General features: G+C 62.4%; 1 protein-coding gene across 3 annotated transcripts; it reads left to right on the plus strand.

The window, feature by feature from the left end:
- Positions 1–82: 82 nt before the first annotated feature.
- On the plus strand, positions 83–14661 carry SH3GLB2 (SH3 domain containing GRB2 like, endophilin B2). 3 transcript variants are annotated; one of them, XM_054393365.1, is made up of 13 exons: positions 83–145; positions 5013–5154; positions 5470–5598; positions 6699–6832; positions 7253–7345; positions 7745–7756; positions 8743–8805; positions 10986–11009; positions 12564–12653; positions 12780–12880; positions 13229–13243; positions 13743–14007; positions 14554–14661. In XM_054393365.1, the coding sequence occupies exons 1-13, from the start codon at positions 83–85 to the stop codon at positions 14659–14661; spliced, it is 1239 nt and encodes a 412-aa protein (XP_054249340.1). The 3 variants fall into 3 exon arrangements, with proteins under 3 accessions (XP_054249340.1, XP_054249339.1, XP_054249341.1); XM_054393364.1 differs by lacking the exons at positions 7745–7756; positions 13229–13243; XM_054393366.1 differs by lacking the exons at positions 7745–7756; positions 8743–8805.
- Positions 14662–16633: the final 1972 nt, after the last annotated feature.

Consider the following 16633-nt stretch of genomic DNA (forward strand, 5'->3'; position numbering starts at 1 on the left):
GAGGCATCGGTCGGCGCTATAAAGGGCGGCAGCCGCGGTGACAGCGGGGGCGCGGCTGGTGGAGGCTGCTCCGGGTGCCGCCATGGATTTCAACGTGAAGAAGCTGGCGTCGGACGCGGGGGTCTTCTTCTCCCGTGCCATGCAGGTGAGGGGGGGCTCGGCCGTCATGCAACGGTGGCTGCCGCAGGCCTTCCCGCAGCTCTTTTCCACTGTCTCCATCTCCGCCGCAGCCGCGATCGAGGTCCCAGCAGCGCCGGGGGTGTTCTCCATCCCGAGGGGCAGGGGCAGTTCGGAGCTGGCCGGGGCCTGCCAGGCGGAGCCTCAGCTCCGGGAGCAGGCAGCGCTGGACATCGGCGGCTCCGGGCGGTGCGGGCTGGCCCTGGGCGGGAGCGGAACTGACCCCTGGTGATGCTGCGGTGACCCTCGGGAGCTGTGGGGTGCAGGAATTGAGCTGCCCATGAGGAGCAGAACATGCAGTGGGTGGTGGAACGTGGCTGTTTTTGGAGCAAAACCGCAGGAAAACCTCTCTGGGCTGGAAAATGAGGAGAGAGGAACAAGTCCGAGCCGGTCGGGATCCTGCTAGAGAACTGAAGTCCAGCTGGTGGGCTTGGGCCTGGGCTTCTTGTCTTGCCTGCTGCGTGGGGGTTACAAACACACCGAGCAGTGCTGGTTCCCAGCCTCCAGGCTCTGCCAGGCTCTGGCCTGGCAGGCACAGGATCGCCGCCCGTGCCAGTGAGTCATGTTGTGAGCAGAGATCCTGACCACAGGTGCAAAGCCCGGGAGCAGATGGGCAGCCTGGAGATGCTGTTCTCATGCAAATGACCTTGGTAGCAGAGGAAAGGAAGCAAATCTCCTGTTTAGTAGCCTGGTTGTAAGTCTCTGCTGAGTGTTTTCGAGCCTCCCGGCGTGGGAAGGAGGCAGGTGTGGGTGGGAGCTGGCACAGAGCCATGGCAGAGCAGGGGGCGTTGGGCGAGGGTGGCTCCTGCCTGCTACACCCCCGCGGCCCGGCTCCCACCTGGGCACTCAGCTGGCAGGTTGCAGGAGGCATTGCTGGGAACAAGGGACGCTGGAGCTTGTGGGCAGCATGGAGAGCACGCAGGGGGGCTGTGAGGAGGGAGGCTGTGAGGAAATGGATGGCAGAGACTGAAAACCACTCCCTGAGTTGTCATTTTGGGGGGAATTCAGCCTGCTTGGGCTGTCCCCATGCAGTGTGGGTGAGCACTGCCCTGTCAGTACCCACATTGGGGTCTGCTTTTGGCAGGGCAGGTTGGGTTTGGAGCACTCCAGCACCACAGATCCTCTAGGAGGGGACCTGCCCAACACCAGCTCGGTTTTATGTAGCACTGGAGATGCTTCTTTCAGCTGCAGGCTCTGAGCAGTGATGTGCCACAGGAGCTGCCTGTCCACCCTGAGTTGTACCACTCAGGCTCCATTAGCTGTCTGCCTGGTCAGCGCAGAGCTGAGCTCCAGCCAGAAGGGCTGCAGCATTGCTCAGCAAGGGGGAACTGAGGCAGAGCATGGTCAGCACCCACCCCTGAGGCCTTGGGCAGAGCAGTCCTGGTTTGAAACCTCTCCAATGCTGCATCGAGGGTTTAGGGCTGGGCCTGACAAAACAGCAACTCAAACCCCACTGCTGCCTTTCCTGCTCTTTCTAGCTCCAGTTAGCAGAGCTCCTAGCAGAGGAGAACCCAGGCAGCCTGAAGAGCTTGTGTGCCCCTGGGTGGGCAGCCTGTGCCCACCTGCAGCAGGCCCAGGACAGAGTGGCTGTGATGAGCTGTGAGCTGTCTCCCCAGAGCTGCACAAGCAGTGATGCTCTCCCCACGGTCTGCAGCTCTCTGGCCAGGCAGTATCAGGAGGAGTTTGAACAGGAGGAAAGGGCTCTGACAGCAGGAGCTGCAGGGCCCAGCATGTTCCCATCAGTGAGGGCAGAGTGTTTTCCTCTCCTGTGCTCTTAATGGCTTCCTCCTGGCCTCTAGCACAGTTTGGCTTGGCTCACAGCCTGGCCTGGCTGCTGGGGACCAGGTCCTTGAGGCTTGCTCTGCCCCCACCCAGCCCAGAGCTGCTCTGAGCCCTCAGATGCTGGCTGAGTGGCTCTGGTGGGTGCAGGGTGGGCAGCAGATTTGTCTGAACTGCTGCTCCTATGCTTCTGACCACCAAAAGAGCCAACGTCACCTCTGCTTGGGCACTTGGAGCTCCTCAGAGCCTTCAGGAAATCCTCAGTCCAGATCCACTGGCAGGTGCAGGAGGCTGTTCTTGGTTTAAGCCTCCTGGCCCAGGTTTGATCTTTGTGATTTTAGGTGGAAAATCCTAAGAAATGTCCAGCTGGAAAGCCTGGGGACCCTGTAAGTGGTCCAAGGGCCAAACTCTGCCACCAGGTCCTCTGCCAGGGCGCTGCAGCCACCCTGACAGCTCACAGCAGGCAGGCCTGGGCTGGCTGGAGGGGAGAGGGATGGAAAAATCAAAATCACCAAAGCCTGGAAGAGACAGAGGGCAGCTGGGGCTGCACTGTGCAAAGCAGCTGTGGTGCTGGCACAGCTGGCAGGCAGCACTGGGGTCTCACTCCCAGCCAGCTGCTGGTGCTCACAGCCAGCTCTGTGCTGCCCCCAGCCCAGCCCTGATGGCCTTTGGTCTCCAGGGCTGTGCCACAGAGGCACCCATCCAGCTCAGCTCTGCCTGCTGCCCCTCCTGATCCCAGTGGGTCTCTGCCAACCCTCCTGGGGAAGAGTTTTTTTCTATGCTGCCCTAAGTGCAGCCCAGCTCAGCCTTGCTGCCTTTGTGCCAGCTGCCCAGGTGCTGCTGCCCTGCTCCCAACCTGCTTGCCCACATGCAGCTGAGGTTCCTACTGGCCAGCCAAGCCTCCCAGAGAAACTCAACCCTTGGCTGAATTATTGATGCCCTGGAATGCAGCTCCACTTCCTGGAGAGCCAGAGTGGCACTGACAAAAGCTGCCCTGCATTATTCATCACCCCATGGGCACAGACAGGACTGGTGCTGAGCAGGGTCAGCTGCAGGGACACTGCCAGGGCAGGATCTGTGGAGCCTCTCAGCACTGTGGCCTGGCATGGGGTGATCCTGGCATGGGTTCAGGACAGGGCTCTTGACCCAACCATCAGGTTCTGAGGAACAAATGGGAGTAGCTCTGCTGTAACAGGATGGAGGAGCCTAAAGTTCTGCCCAGGCTCTGCCTCTCTGCCTGGGGGCCAGCTCCAGAGGCACACTCCTGTGGGGCCTCCAGCAGTGGTCTGACTGCAGCAGTGCTGTAGGGAGCTGAGTTCAGCTGGTAAGAAGCTGGGTTTAGGCTTGACAGCTCCAGGGCAGATGCTGGTGCAGGCTGAGCCCAGACTGCAGGAACTGGAGCTGGATTTGAAAGTGATCTGCAAAAGCTGCCTGGGAAGGAGGGTGAGAGTCTCTCTTCCACTGGCATCAAAGAGCCTTGGCTTGTTTAAGAGAGCTGCTCAACAGATGACTCAAGAATGATGCCAAATACCTGGGAAGCCCCAGTTTGCTGCATGGCAGTGACTCAGCCCAGCCTGGCAGAGCCTGCAAACAGCTCAGGGCTTCCCACAGGGACAGCAGAGGGAAGCCTCAGCCACTCACACATGGCTGGCAGCTGAATGCAGCCCCACAGGAGCCTGGCTGTGGGGGCACAGAGCAGTGCAGCCACCCTGGCACTTCCAGCCTGCTGCTCGCCACCTCCAGCAGCAAGGCCATGGCAAGGCTGTGTTGAAAACCGGTGCCAGTGAGCAGAGGGTGCTGGTGCTGAGCAGGCTGCAGAAGTGACCCTTGGGCATTCGTGGCAGCAGCTCCTCTGTGCCCCTGAGCTGCAGGAGAGGCTGTGGCTGTCCCTGCAGTGCAGGTAGAGAATTGTTTGGGTTGGGAAAGGTCCCCCAGTCCAGCCAGCAACCCAGCACCACCCTGGGCACCAAACCATGGCCACAGGGTTCCTGAACACCTCCAGGGATGGGCACTCTACCACCTCCCTGGGCAGCCTGTGCCAATCCCTGACCACTCTTGCAGCACAGAAATTGTGCCTCCTCTCCAACCTAAGCCTGCCCTGGCACCACCCAGACGTGGCTGTAACTGGGCTACCCAGGGCTGGCTGCCTGCCTCCTGCTGCTCCTTAGCTGCCTGGTTCCCAGAGTGGTGCTGGTGGGAGTGGGGTAGCCACAGGGGCACAGCTTGCCAGGAGGCATGCCAAGAGCCCATGAAGAGGCCTTCTTGGCCCATCTAGAGCTGGGCTGGGGAAGGGGAGAGGAGAAGACTCATGTGGTAGGTCAGACAGGAGTTGTGTTCCATCAAAGGGTTTGAGTTGGACTTTAATCCCCTGGCACCTGGCTGTGCCAGGTAATGCACAGCACCAGTGCACATCAACAAGGACTCAAAGGACAAAGTGTCACCTCTGTAGGATCCCCAGTGGCACAGCTATAGACTCTAAAGTGGTCTTTCAGTATCTCGGATCCCTCAAGCTGCTGGGTCAGGAGTTTGGGCTCAAAAATACCCTGTGGTTGGGTTCTAAGGGGAGCTGCCAGCCTGGCACTGCCAGGGGGCACCCCCAAGCCCTGCAGCCAGCCCTGAGTTGTGCACAAGCTTGTCCCATGCAGAGAGGGGAGAGCCTGGCTTGGGGGTGCAGTGGCATTCATGCCCTGCAGGGCTTGCAGGCCATGGGGTGGGCCAGGAGGGCTGAGGGCAGGTGGCACTTCCCCCAGGTGACACCTCGAGAGCCAGGGGCAGGCTGCAGCAGCCTGCTCTCAGCTGGAGCAGACCTCAGTTGCTTTTTCTGGAGCACCTCTCGGACCTGGGCTCTATTTTTATCTCAGGGCTTGTTTCACTCTTGGGCAAAAGTTTGCCTCCCTCCCTTGGAAGGTGCCTGGGAAGAGGGAGCTGGACCTGGCAGGCTGCTCTGCTCTGTCCTGAGGCAAATGCCTGAGCTGGGAGAGGCTTCGGTGGCTCTGCTTAGCTCTCTGCTTTGCTGGGGAGGAGCAGCCCTGCTCATGGCCACCTCCTCCCTGCAGTTTACTGAAGAGAAGCTGGGCCAGGCTGAGAAGACTGAGCTGGATGCCCACTTTGAAAACCTGCTGGCCAGGGCAGACTGCACCAAGAACTGGACAGAGAAGATCTTGCGCCAGACGGAAGTCCTGCTGCAGCCCAACCCCAGTAAGCTGCTGGTGCCCCAAGGACAAACCCCTTCAGCTCGGCCTTGGAGGTGCCCCGTGGCAGCAGGCCCTGCTGCACTGAGCCTGTGGGGGCTGAGATTTGTCCCTGCAGGGCCTGTCCTTGCCTGTCGAGAGGGACTGGCTGCTGGCTGGCACAGCCTGGCAATGCTCCTGAGCGCTGGGCACAGGACACCTTCTGCTGCTTACTGTCCCCTGCACTGCTGGGGACTGCATGGGGTGAGCTGCCCTGACTGCCAGTCCCAGGGCCACCCCTGCACCCTCCATCCCATAACCACCAGTGGCATCCTCGTTGCAGGTGCCAGGGTAGAAGAATTCCTCTACGAGAAGCTGGACCGGAAGGTGCCCTCACGAGTCACCAATGGGGAGCTGCTGGCACAGTACATGGCAGAGGCAGCCAATGACTTCGGGCCAGGGACACCTTATGGTGAGTCAGCTGGCTGCAGCAGATCCCTGGGGATCCAGCCCTGCCCAGGGGCAGGGTAGGGTTAGGGCTGCTCTGGGAGCAGCCATGCCTCTGGCAGGGGGCAGGGGGCTCTGCTGCCCCGGGGCAGCCTGCGTGCTGCTGGCAGAGCTGCTGGCAGAGGAGAGGCTTCTCCAGCTCAGCACCAAACAGCCCAGCCAGGGGCTGCACAGCAAGGTGTACTGCATGCTGGGGGACAGGGCAGGCTCTCCCCACTCCTGATGCAGCCCAGGCTGGCAGAGCTGGAGGAGAAGCAAGGCCAGAAGGAGGCAGGACAGGCAGTGGAGCTGCCCCAGGACACAGAAGCTGTTGGTGCCTTTGCTGTGGCTCTCTGGGCTGGCCTGCACTGGTCATTGCAGGCTTTAGCTGCGTCCTCTTGGACAGATTTCTGGTCCAGGGGGGATCTGGTTGCAGTTTCTCTAGACCCTGAACTGGAGAACCTTCCCTTAGCTGTCCTGCAGGCAGAGGGTGGAAGCCTTTCTTCAGCAGAAGGGAGAGGAAAGCAGCCCTGGGGAGTTTGGGGCTTGGCTACAAGCCTCAGCCCTTCCCCACCGCGGAGAGCATCATGCTGCTCTTCAGTCTCAACATTTGCCCCCTCCTGGGGGAATCTGGGGTTCTGTAAGCAGCAGAGCTGCTCAGCAGCGCAGCCTGAGGGCACAGATGTCCTTGCTCTGGCCCTGAGCAGCTCTGCAGGTCGATGGCTGCTCAATAGGTGCAGCCACAGCCAGCTCGGCCTCAGCAGCCCAGGCTCGTCCTGCTCTGCTGCTTCTCATTTGCTGCCCTGCTCCTGGGCCTCTGTTTGATGAGACACAGATAGCAAGGTGCAGGAAGGTGGAGCAGGGAGGGCATCCCCAGGGTAAGAGCCTCAGCAGATAAGATCAGAGCTGCACTGGGAGCTACTGAGGCCCCGAGCTGGGGCTGCAGCTGGTGTGGCCATGGGCACTGTGCCTGGGCAGGGTGCCCTGTGCCCGTGCCCCCCTGGAGCCTGCTGGCTCTGGGGGAGTCAGCAGGAGCCAACAGAAGGCTGCCTGCTTTGTGAGGAGCTGAAGGCTCTCTTGTTGCAGGGAGGACCTTGATCAAAGTTGGAGAGGCTCAGAGGCTCCTGGGTGCAGCAGAACGAGACTTCATCCACACTGCCTCCATCACCTTCCTCACCCCACTGCGCAACTTCCTGGAGGGGGACTGGAGAACCATTGCTGTAAGTATGGCAGGAGCCCCCCCTTGGCAGGAGCAGGAGGTACTGCAGCAGGGACAGAGGGCAGGGAGAGGGAGACAGCCCCAGGAAGCTCATTCCCTGCCCTGGGAGCAGGGAGCTCCCTGTCCCAGAGCAGGGCAGTGCCAGTCCTCACTGTGCTCAGGGCCCTCTGTGGCACATGCAGAGGTGCCAGTTGCTGTGCCTGGTGAGGGTCCCTCCCTCCCTGACCCCTGCAGCCTGGTGGGCACCACCCAGCTGTGGTGAGCCTGGATCCCTGGCAGCCAGGCCCAGGGCTTGCTGAAGAGGTGACCTTAGCCAAGGGCCTCTTTCTGCCTGGCACTCTGATGAGGACTTGGCTCTGGCTGCTGGAGGGTCCTGCCCTGCCCCGAGCTGCCCAGCAGCTGCCCTGCTCTGCCCCCGCAGAAGGAGCGCAGGATCCTGCAGAACCGACGCCTGGACCTGGACGCCTGCAAGGCTCGGCTGAGGAAGGCCAAAGCTGCCGAGGCCAAGGCCACGGTAACTCCCTGTCCTCCTCCTCCTCCTCCTCTCCCCCTGCCCCAGGGACAAACATGAGGCTGCCCTACAGCATCCTGGCCCTGGGGGGAATCCCTTGTGGGGTGTGCAGAGCCGGAGCCTGTTCCGGAGGTGTCCTCTCCTTGGGCAGCTGCTGAGATAGTGCTGAGCTGCCAGGGTCTGGAGGGGCTCCTGCTGGAGCTGCCTCTCTGCTGCTCTCCCCCTTCGTGGTGTCCCCCCCAGCTTCTGTGTGTGACCCCCACCTCGGGTGTGCTGCTGCCCAGAGCTGAGCTGCTCTCTGGTGCCTGGGCTTGGCATCGCCCCCAGCCCTGTGCCCTGCCCTGCCTCCCAGTGCTGTTTTGTTCACTAACCTTTTTGTTCTGTTTCTTTGTGTTTGCTCAGTGTGAGGGAGATGTGAGTATTGACTGTGCTGGCAGTGCTGTGCCTCCCGGGGCTGCTTTCTCTGAACCTCTCATTGTCTCTGTCCCATCCTGTAACAAAAATTCATTCCTCCCTTACCCCGCTGGGACTGGCCCTGCAGCATGACCTGAGGGTGGTCAGGGCCGTGGCTGCCTGGGGAAGGAGCTCCAGCAGGAGAGGAGCATCCATCAGCTGCCTGCAGCCTCTCCAGCATCAGCTCAGCACAGACGCTGCTGCCAGCAGTGCTCAGGGGGTGCAGGCAGGAGGGGGCTGGGCTGGGTGGCAAATCCCTCTCCTGGAGGGGAGGCAGTGCTAAGAGCACCTCCACCCCATGTGCTGTGACTGCTCTGGGGACTCCTGGAGACTAGGGGATGGGAGGAGAGATTCCTGCAGCTGCTCTTGAGCTTTGAAAGAGCCAAAGCAGAAGAAGCTGTGGCTGAGAACCTTCCCTTCCCCCACAGCAGGAGTCCAGCCCGGGGGCTGTGCTGGCCCCAGGGCTCCGCAGTGCTCTTTGCTGCCTGTGCTCAGGTTTGAGCTGCCACAGGAATCTCTCCTCCCTGGCTGTCAGGCAGAGGGAGAGCCCCGGGGGTGGTGCTGCCCCAGCCCTGCTGCAGCTGGGGTGGCTCTCAATTTAGGCAGGACCTGCTGCTCAGGTGCCCAGCGTGGCTGCATGTGCCAGGCCACCTCCTGCACAAGCCTGGCTGCCCCCTGGGCACAGCTGCCACAGACCACTGCCCGGGCCGGGAGGAGGCCTCCTGCTGCCGTCCCAGGGGCACCTGAAGTGAGCTGCCGGCACAGGGAGGGAGGAGCCGTGGCTGCCCTGTGCCAGCCAGGAGGGGCTGCCCTGTGCCAGCCAGGAGGGGCTGCCCTGTGCCAGCCAGGAGGGGCTGCCCTGTGCCAGCCAGGAGGGGCTGCCCTGTGCCAGCCAGGAGGGGCTGCCGTGCCCCGCGGCTGGCAGCTGAAGCTGTGTTCCCCCCCAGGCTGTGCCTGACTTTCAGCAGACCAGACCCCGCAATTTCGTGCTCTCCGCCAGCGCCTCCGCGGTAAGACTGCCCCAGGCCCCGCCTGCTCCTGCCCTCCCCCCGAAGCTCCAGCCTGGACCTTCTGCTCCGCTGCTTTCAACATTTTAATGTGACATGGGCGGCCCAGGGCTGCCCCAGCCCACCCTGCAGGGTGCAGCTGCCCCGCCCGGGGTGCCCGCTGGGGCTCTGGAACCTGTGCTGCCTGCTCTGCTCCCCAGCCTCTGCCGGTCCTGCGTTTCTGGTGGCAATCTTCAGGTTTTTTGTTTTTGCCCAGTTGAGCAGTTGAGAGGAGAGCACCTCCAGGGCTGCCCTTTCTGGATGGTGCCAGCTGCCACTGGCAGTGCCACACCTGTGCCAGTGCAGAGCTGTGAGTGCCCAGAGGCTTTGTGGCTAGTCAGGGTGGGCAAAGGTGGAGGAGTTTCCCTGCTACCCCCCATAGCAGAGCACAGCAGGCTGGCACTGCAGCCTCCCTTCTACAAGTGCAGGGCACTTGTCCCCTCTCACCTCAGGACCCTTTTGCAGCCAGCTGTGCCCTGCAGCCAGCTGCAGCTCTGCTGTGTCCCACTGAGTGTCTTCCTGTGCTGGGCTGCTGTCTGCCCCCTGCACAGTGCCACATTTCTCCTTAAAATGTTGAAAACTCATTCTCTTTCCTAAAGCAGCATCCAGAACAACACTGATGCAGCTCAGGGGAGAGTCTGGGAGGGGCAGGGCTGGGGAGTGGGGTCTGGGGGTATTGGAAGAGGGCAGCCCAGCCTCTGAGCTGCCATCCCCTGGGCTGGGGGGGGAGCCCCAGCCCCTGTGGAGTCAGAGGCAAGGCTGAGCTGGCAGCATCAGTGTTCGTTCCCAGGGGGATCTGTCCTGACCTGCTTGGAGAGTGGTGCTGGGATCAGGAGTGGCTGCAGGGTGGAGGTGGTGAGGCAGCAGCAGGCTGCAGACTGAGCTGCTCCTGTCTGCAGAGGTGCCCAGGACAGGAGGGGATTTTGGTGTCTCTCCTGGCACATCTCTGCCTGGTTCAGTGCTCCCTCTCCAGAGCTCTGCTAGAGCAGCTCTGCCAGCAGGGATGCTGGCACTGGGCAGCCAGAGAAGGGTTCCAGACTTGCTCTGGGTGAGCAGCCAGGACTGACCTTGGGCACTTAAGTGCCTGTAGGAGCCCTGCTGGCTAGCCAGCTGTGGTCCTTGGCCTTTCACAACCACATCAGAGGTGGCCCAGCTGGGACCCCCCCCCCAGCTCAGGTCAAGAGATGCCAGGCTGCTTGCCTGGAGCAGGAGCTGAGCTGCAGGGCAGAGGCAGAGGTCGGAGCAGGAGCAGACAGCAAGCCAAGGAGCATGGCACCCCTCCAGTGAAGGCAGATCCTGCAGCTGCTCTTTGTGGTGGGCACCTGGAGCTCCCACAGCCACCTGAGGACAGCTGCTGGTGAGCCTCAGCTAGGACCCCCTGGGTCTGAGGAGTGCTGGCACCACAGCACCCAGCTCAGGACCCAGCCACACCATGGTGAACCAAGCTGGAGCCCCTAGGCAGGGAGGCTGAGGCTCTGGGGGGGCATGGCCCCTGGCTGCAGTGGGCTGGGGAGCTGCTGGCAGGGCACTGTGCTGCCAGCTGGGCTCCTGCAGCTGGGGCTGAGGGGGTCGTTGCCTGCTGAGGAGAAGCCAAGCCCAGGCCCAGTCTGGTTTTCTGCCTCCCTCTCCCATGCCTGACTGCTGCTGTCTGCTGCCCTGGAGCCAGATCCCAGCAGCAGCTGCAGGCTGGGCTGCCAGGGCTATGCCCCTGTGCCTGGGGGCAGCAGGAAGGGGCAGGGTGGTGCAGCCTGGCCCCAAGGCAGCCCCCAGCCAGGGCTTACTGTGGCTGGAGCTGAATACTGCTGCGGGTGGCACAGCCTGGCAGGGTTCTGCCCACACTGACCTGAACTCTCTGGCGAGGACCTCTGGCCAGGCTGGGCAGGGCACTGCCTGCTCCTGGCCCTGCTGGCTTGCTGTGGCTGTGACAGCCCTGGCAGGGAGCAGGGCTGGGGTGCTGTTGGCTCCAGTGGCAGGGACCTGGAGCCTGCTGTGCCACAGAGCTGAAGGGAGGGGAAGAGGCATGGCTGTGGCAGCTGCTGCTGGGTGAAGGGCTGGCTTGTCCCTGGGTGTCCCTGCCATGGAGCTTTGTGCCTCTCCATGTCTCCAACACTGATCTCTTTTCTGCTGCTCTGTGGCCCCCACAGCTCTGGAACGATGAAGTGGAAAAGGTAAGCACCCAGCTGGAGGGGTGCTGAACCCCCTGGGTGTGCAGGGCGGGGGAGGGGAGTCTACCCCAGTGGCTGTGTCCCCTGTGACAGACTGCAGAGCTTGGAGTGTGGCAAGGGCAGCCCTGGGGGCCCTGTGGCACTGCCACAGGAGCTGGGACAAGGCTCAGCTCTGCTCTCCTGGCAGAGGCCCTGCCAACTCCATCTGCATGTGGATGTGGCCTCTGGTAGCCCCTTGCCTGCTGGGGCTGCTCCTGCTCTGGGAGCAGAGCTGAAACCAGGGCAGAGGCCTCAGGAGGGCTGGGTGGGAGATCTGGAGCCTCTCATGGAGCTGATCCCATCCAGGTGAGCTGCACTCACCCTGTTGAGTGGCTGCATGGAGGCAGAGCTCCACACCCTGGCTGCTTGCTGGGTGCTGCCGGGGGCCAGGAAGGGGGGTGGGGGGTCGCTGGTGGGGGTCTCTGGTGGGGGATCTCCAGGGCACTAGAGCCCAGGACAAGTTGTGCAGGTCCAGCATGGTGTGGAGCTCACAGCCACCTTCTGAGCTGCCACTGCCTTTCACACCTCAGCCTTCAGCAGCCCTCCCTGCATGCTGTGCATGGTGCCAGCCCCTGGCTGCCTCTGAACCAGCTCAGTCCTCAGCAGAGCAGTTGCCTGCAGCCAGCTGTGAGCACAGCTGGCTCTGCTCTTCTGCTTGGGCTCTGGCCTGGCTGCATAGACCAAACTGTCAGCAGCCTTCAGACCTCCATGTCCTGGAGGAGCACAGGACTGGAAGGGACCTCCCGGGTCCCCAGACAGGGATGGCTTTCTAGGAAGCTGCAAATGCTTAGAGCTGGCAGGGAGAGCCCCCAGGTCGCATCCTGAGTGGTGCCAAGGGGAGCTGGGTCTGCCTGTCACAGGCTCCACAGAGCCCTGTGCTGCTGCAGCCTCTGCCCAGCTCCAATGAGCAAGCCAGGCAGTGGCAATGCCCGTGCCAGGCCTTTCTGTAATCCCTTGCCCTGAGGCTGCAAGAAAAGAGATCAGCTGGAGCTGAAAATAGACAAAGCTGCTTAGAAGCCAAGCAGAGCATTGGCCTGGCCTGGCCATGGCACAGTGCTGGTGCTGCTGGCACCACAGCAGAGGGCCCACAGCTGCCTCTCCAGCCTGCCCTGCTGGGGGTGGCCTCTGCTCAGAGGCTACCAGCCTGCAGGGTCAGAACGAGCAGGGCACAGCCAAAGGAGCCCTCCCCCAGCACTGGTGCCAGGCAGGAACTGCTGTGCCCCTCCTGGAGAAGGGGCAGAGGACACAGACGCTGCTCCTCTGCTTCCAGCAAGCTATAGCTGGGTGGCCATCACCCCCTTAGGACACAGCACATCCTAAGGGAGGAGGTGGGGAAGGGAGGAGGTGGGGAAGGGAGGAGGTGGGGAAGGGAGGAGGTGGGGAAGGGAGGAGGTGGGGAAGGGAGGAGGTGGGGAAGGGAGGAGGTGGGGAAGGGAGGAGGTGGGGATGCCTCTCCCTGTGGGAGGCCAAGGGGGTCCTTGCCCTGTGCTGCCCTGGCCACCCCGTGCTGTCCCACAGGCGGAGCAGGAGCTGCGGCTGGCACAGACCGAGTTCGACCGGCAGGCAGAGGTGACCAGGCTGCTGCTGGAGGGCATCAGCAGCACCCACGTGAGTGCCAGGGGGGCATCGGCGGCACCCCCCTGAGTGCCAGGGGCAGCGGGGCTGGCCGCGGCTGCAGGCAGAGCTCCCGTGCCCGGCAGCCAGGCCGAGCCCTGCCCATGCTGCTCCCTGCAGGTGAATCATCTGCGCTGCCTGCATGAGTTCGTGGAGGCGCAGAGCAGCTACTATGCGCAGTGCTACCAGAGCATGCTGCAGCTGCAGAAGCAGCTGGGCAGGTGAGACCGGGGGCTGCCTGCATTCCTCATTGCCCCCAGCCCTTCCCCCACCCTGCAGCCTCATGCTGGGCAGAGGTTCCAGAGCCCCCTCCGAGCTCTGGCAGCTCCTCAGGGCAGGTGGCAGTGTGCTGGCACAGACTGTGCCACGGGGTTCAGCTCCAACATCTTCCCTCTGGCTGAGTTTACTCGGGGGTGGGGGGGAGGGGGCAGGCTGGGGGGTGCTGGGCTGCAGCAGGGGGCTCTGTGCTGTGGTGTGGCCAGGGCTGGCTCGGCTGGCACTGGCACAGCAGGGTGGTGGCACTGGCTGCTTACTCACTGCCCCTGTCCCGTTCCTTTGCATGCTCACAGCTCCAAAGGAGAGATGTAAGTCAGGTGGGAGAGGATGTGAGGAAGGTGTGCGACAGGACTGGCTCCAGGAATGACCCCAGCCAGGCTCTGCACTCACTGTCAAGGGCAGCAAGGGCCAGAGCTGCCCCCTCCCAGGGTGGCAGGGGGGGGGTCACCTGCAGGGTAAGGGCAGCAGCCCCATTGCTGTCTCTTGAGCCCAGAAAGCTGACAGGCTCCAGCTGGGCACCCAGAGTAGCAGCACCAGGACCCTCCCTTTGCTGAAGGCCCAGACCCCTGAAAGCAGGCAAGGGCACAGCAGGATGCCCCCTCTGGTGCCATGCTGCAGCCTCCTGATCTGCCCCTGAGGCGCTAGCCCTAGATCAGGGCACAGGAATGGAAGCAGAGGGTGGTAGCTGTTGCATGGTCTGAGCAGTGAGGGCATTGCCCCCTCCCAGGGCAATGCAGATGCAGCTGGGAGTGCCAGGAGTGAGCTCCTGGTGGCATTTCTCTGACCTCTGCTCTCCTCCTATGTAAGCTTTTCAGGCACCTTCGTTGGCAACGCAGAATCCACCTCCCCGCTCCCAGCCACGGCCTCCCCTCCAGCAGTGGCTGCTGGCCCCCTCCCGGCCGTGCCTACCATCCCCGTGGTGCCCACCCTTGCTGGGGTGCCCAGCACAGTGGCAGAGAGCGTCCTGAACCCCAGCGAGGTGCAGCCCCCTGCCAGTGGCACGCGCAAGGCCAGGGTGCTCTATGACTATGAGGCAGCAGACAGCAGCGAGCTGGCACTGCTGGCAGATGAGGTTGGTACCTTGGCTGGGGCTGGGGTTGCCCCTGGGCTGCCCCTGCCCCTCCAGCTCTGCAGAATTGCTCCTCCAGGCTTTTCCTTGGCACTGGTGTCCCCCAGGCTGCCCTGAGCTTGTGCCACAGCTGTGGCAAGCTGGGAGCATCACCCCTGTGCTGCTCCTGCTCCTGCTGAAGGCTGGCTGTGCCCAGCAAGTGCTGGGTGCCTTCTCCAGGAGCAGGGAGAGAAGCTGCTGGCTGAGGCCTGCTCTAAGCATGTTGAGAAAAAAGGGAAATTTGGCCACTTGCAGAGGTCTCTCGTGGCCATGCTGAACTCTTGCATTCAGGAGGGCTGGCAGAGCACTGCTCTGCCACCCTGCATGCAGAAACACCTTCCCAGGCAGGCTGGGGAAAAGGCACCAGGGACAGCACCAGGCAGGTCCTGTCTGTGCCAGCTGCAGGGACTCGGCAGGGCCTCAGGAGCTGCTGTTCCCCCAGAAGCCCTCTGAGGGCCCTGGGTGGTGCTGGCTGCAGAGCAGGAGCCTAATGCTGCCTTCTGTCCCCAGCTGATCACTGTCTACAGCCTGCCAGGCATGGACCCAGACTGGCTCATAGGGGAGAGAGGGAACCAGAAGGGGAAGGTACCTGTCACTTACTTGGAGCTGCTCAGCTAAAGGTCTCCAAGGGGAAGGTTCCAGCAGAAGGCTGACCCCAGCTCCTGGCATTCCTCATGTGGATCTCCATCTGTGCCCTTCGCTGTCTCCAGGGCACTCCCATGGGCACGGTGGGAAGGGAGAGGGGAAGCTTGCAGGAAGGGTTTGGGGATGGCACCCAGGACTGAATTGGTTCCCCCCCACTCCCCGTGCAGCCTGCTTTGAATCCCCATGGCACAAGGTTCCTTGGTTCCTCTCTCCACTCCCCCCACTCTTGTTCATGGCAGCAGCTTCCCCATCCCAGCTGTGCCCTCAGCTCCCAGGGTGTTCCCTGTCCCTTGTGTCTGGTGTGGGTCAGTGCCTGTCTGTCCCTCCCCTCCTTTCCCCTCCAGCAGTAGTTGTCCAGGTCAGACCATGCAGCATTCCAGTGGGCAGTGCCCCACACAACCTCTCTGCCCTGTCCCACCTCTTCAGGAAGCTGAGTTCCAGCACCAAGAGCCTGCAAGCTGGGGGGGGAGCAGAGCACAAAGCTCCCCAGGACCTCCCCAGCTGAGGCTTCCAGCTCGGACTGGCCTCTGGAGCTGGAGGGAACCCAGGGGCTGTGTTGGAAAGCAAACCTCAGTGCAAGGGACCATGGCCCCTGCTTGCGTCTCCTCCCAGCAGCTGCTCTGGGCTGCTGTTTGCAGCCTTCCCACAAGCTTTGCCCCAGGGCTCTTGTCCAGGCTGCCCTCTGTGTCTGTCCCAGCCTTTGTTTCCACCCTGGGTGAACAGACTTGGTGCACCCCACGACAGGAGGGGAGAGGCTGCCGTGGGCCCAGGGGGGGCTGAGCCTGGGGTCCTATCATCAGCTTTATGGCTGGAGCTCACCAAAGGCCTTCTGCGGCTGCCTCACTTACCACTGGCTGAGGAGAAACTGCCCTGCACCAAGCTCTGTTCAAAGCCTGCCCTGGGTCTCTCAGCACCAGCTCTGCTTCTTTCTGCACCTTTTGCACTCTCTGCAGTGGTGCTGTGGGCACTGCCCTGCCCCAGGGCACTGAGCCCCTCTGGCTGCAGGGCTCCTGGGTTTCAGCACTTATTTGCCAATAAACAAACTGCCTGAGCTGCTGCCTCAGCCTCCTCTCTGGGGTTGGGAGCAGCAGGAGGGAGGCAGCTCAGGGGAAAGCCAAAGCAAGCTGCTGGCTTTCCTCTGCCAGCTCTGCCCTGGCAGCTCTGTCCCCAGGTGACACATCCCAGCCCCAGGTGACGCTTCCAGCCCTGGGAACGCCAGCTCCTCCTTACCCTGAAGCAAAAATAGAGCAGAAGGCTTCAGCTGCCCCTGGCAGTGCTGTGGAGCTCTGAGCCTTGGAGTTGTTATGGCAACAGCTCTGCTGCTGGGAGCTGAAGCTTTGTCCCTCGTACCCAGCAGCAAGGCTCGTAGTGCAGCAGCAAGGCTCAGCTTTGCTAGGCAGAAGGGGAGTCAAAACCTGCTCCTGTGGTGCTGTGACTGCCACTGCACAGCTCTGGCCTGCTACAGACCTGCCCCCGCTCCCTCCCCTCCCAGGTGCTGGTGCCTGCACCTCTGCCTCAGGCCAGTGCCAGCCCTGCTCTTGTTATTGCCCCTGTGGTGCTTTTAAGGAGGAAAAGCAGCAGCAGCTTCATGCTGCACAAAATGCTGCCTCTGCCCTCCCAGAAGCCAACAGCTGGCAGCAGCCCCTCTGTCTGAGATGGCAAAGCACAGAACCTGCTGCTGCTCTGCAGCTGGGGGGGACCTGCCCTTGCTGAAGGCTGCTCCATGCCCCTGTGTGGCTGAGGGGCAGGGAAGGTGCAGCTCAGGGCTGCAGTGCTTGCTGGCTGAGCTCCAAGCACAGCTCCAGCAGCCTGGGCTGCTCTGCTGCCTGGCACCCCACTGTAGTGCTAGAGCAAGCACAAGAATTGATCTCTTCTCCCTCAGCTCTCCCTCAATCCCTTCCTGCTAAACACTGAGCATCATTTGAGTGCTCCTTGCTCAGGGCCT

The sequence above is a fragment of the Indicator indicator genome, chromosome 28 (assembly GCF_027791375.1).
Source record: "Indicator indicator isolate 239-I01 chromosome 28, UM_Iind_1.1, whole genome shotgun sequence".
NCBI lineage: Eukaryota > Metazoa > Chordata > Aves > Piciformes > Indicatoridae > Indicator > Indicator indicator.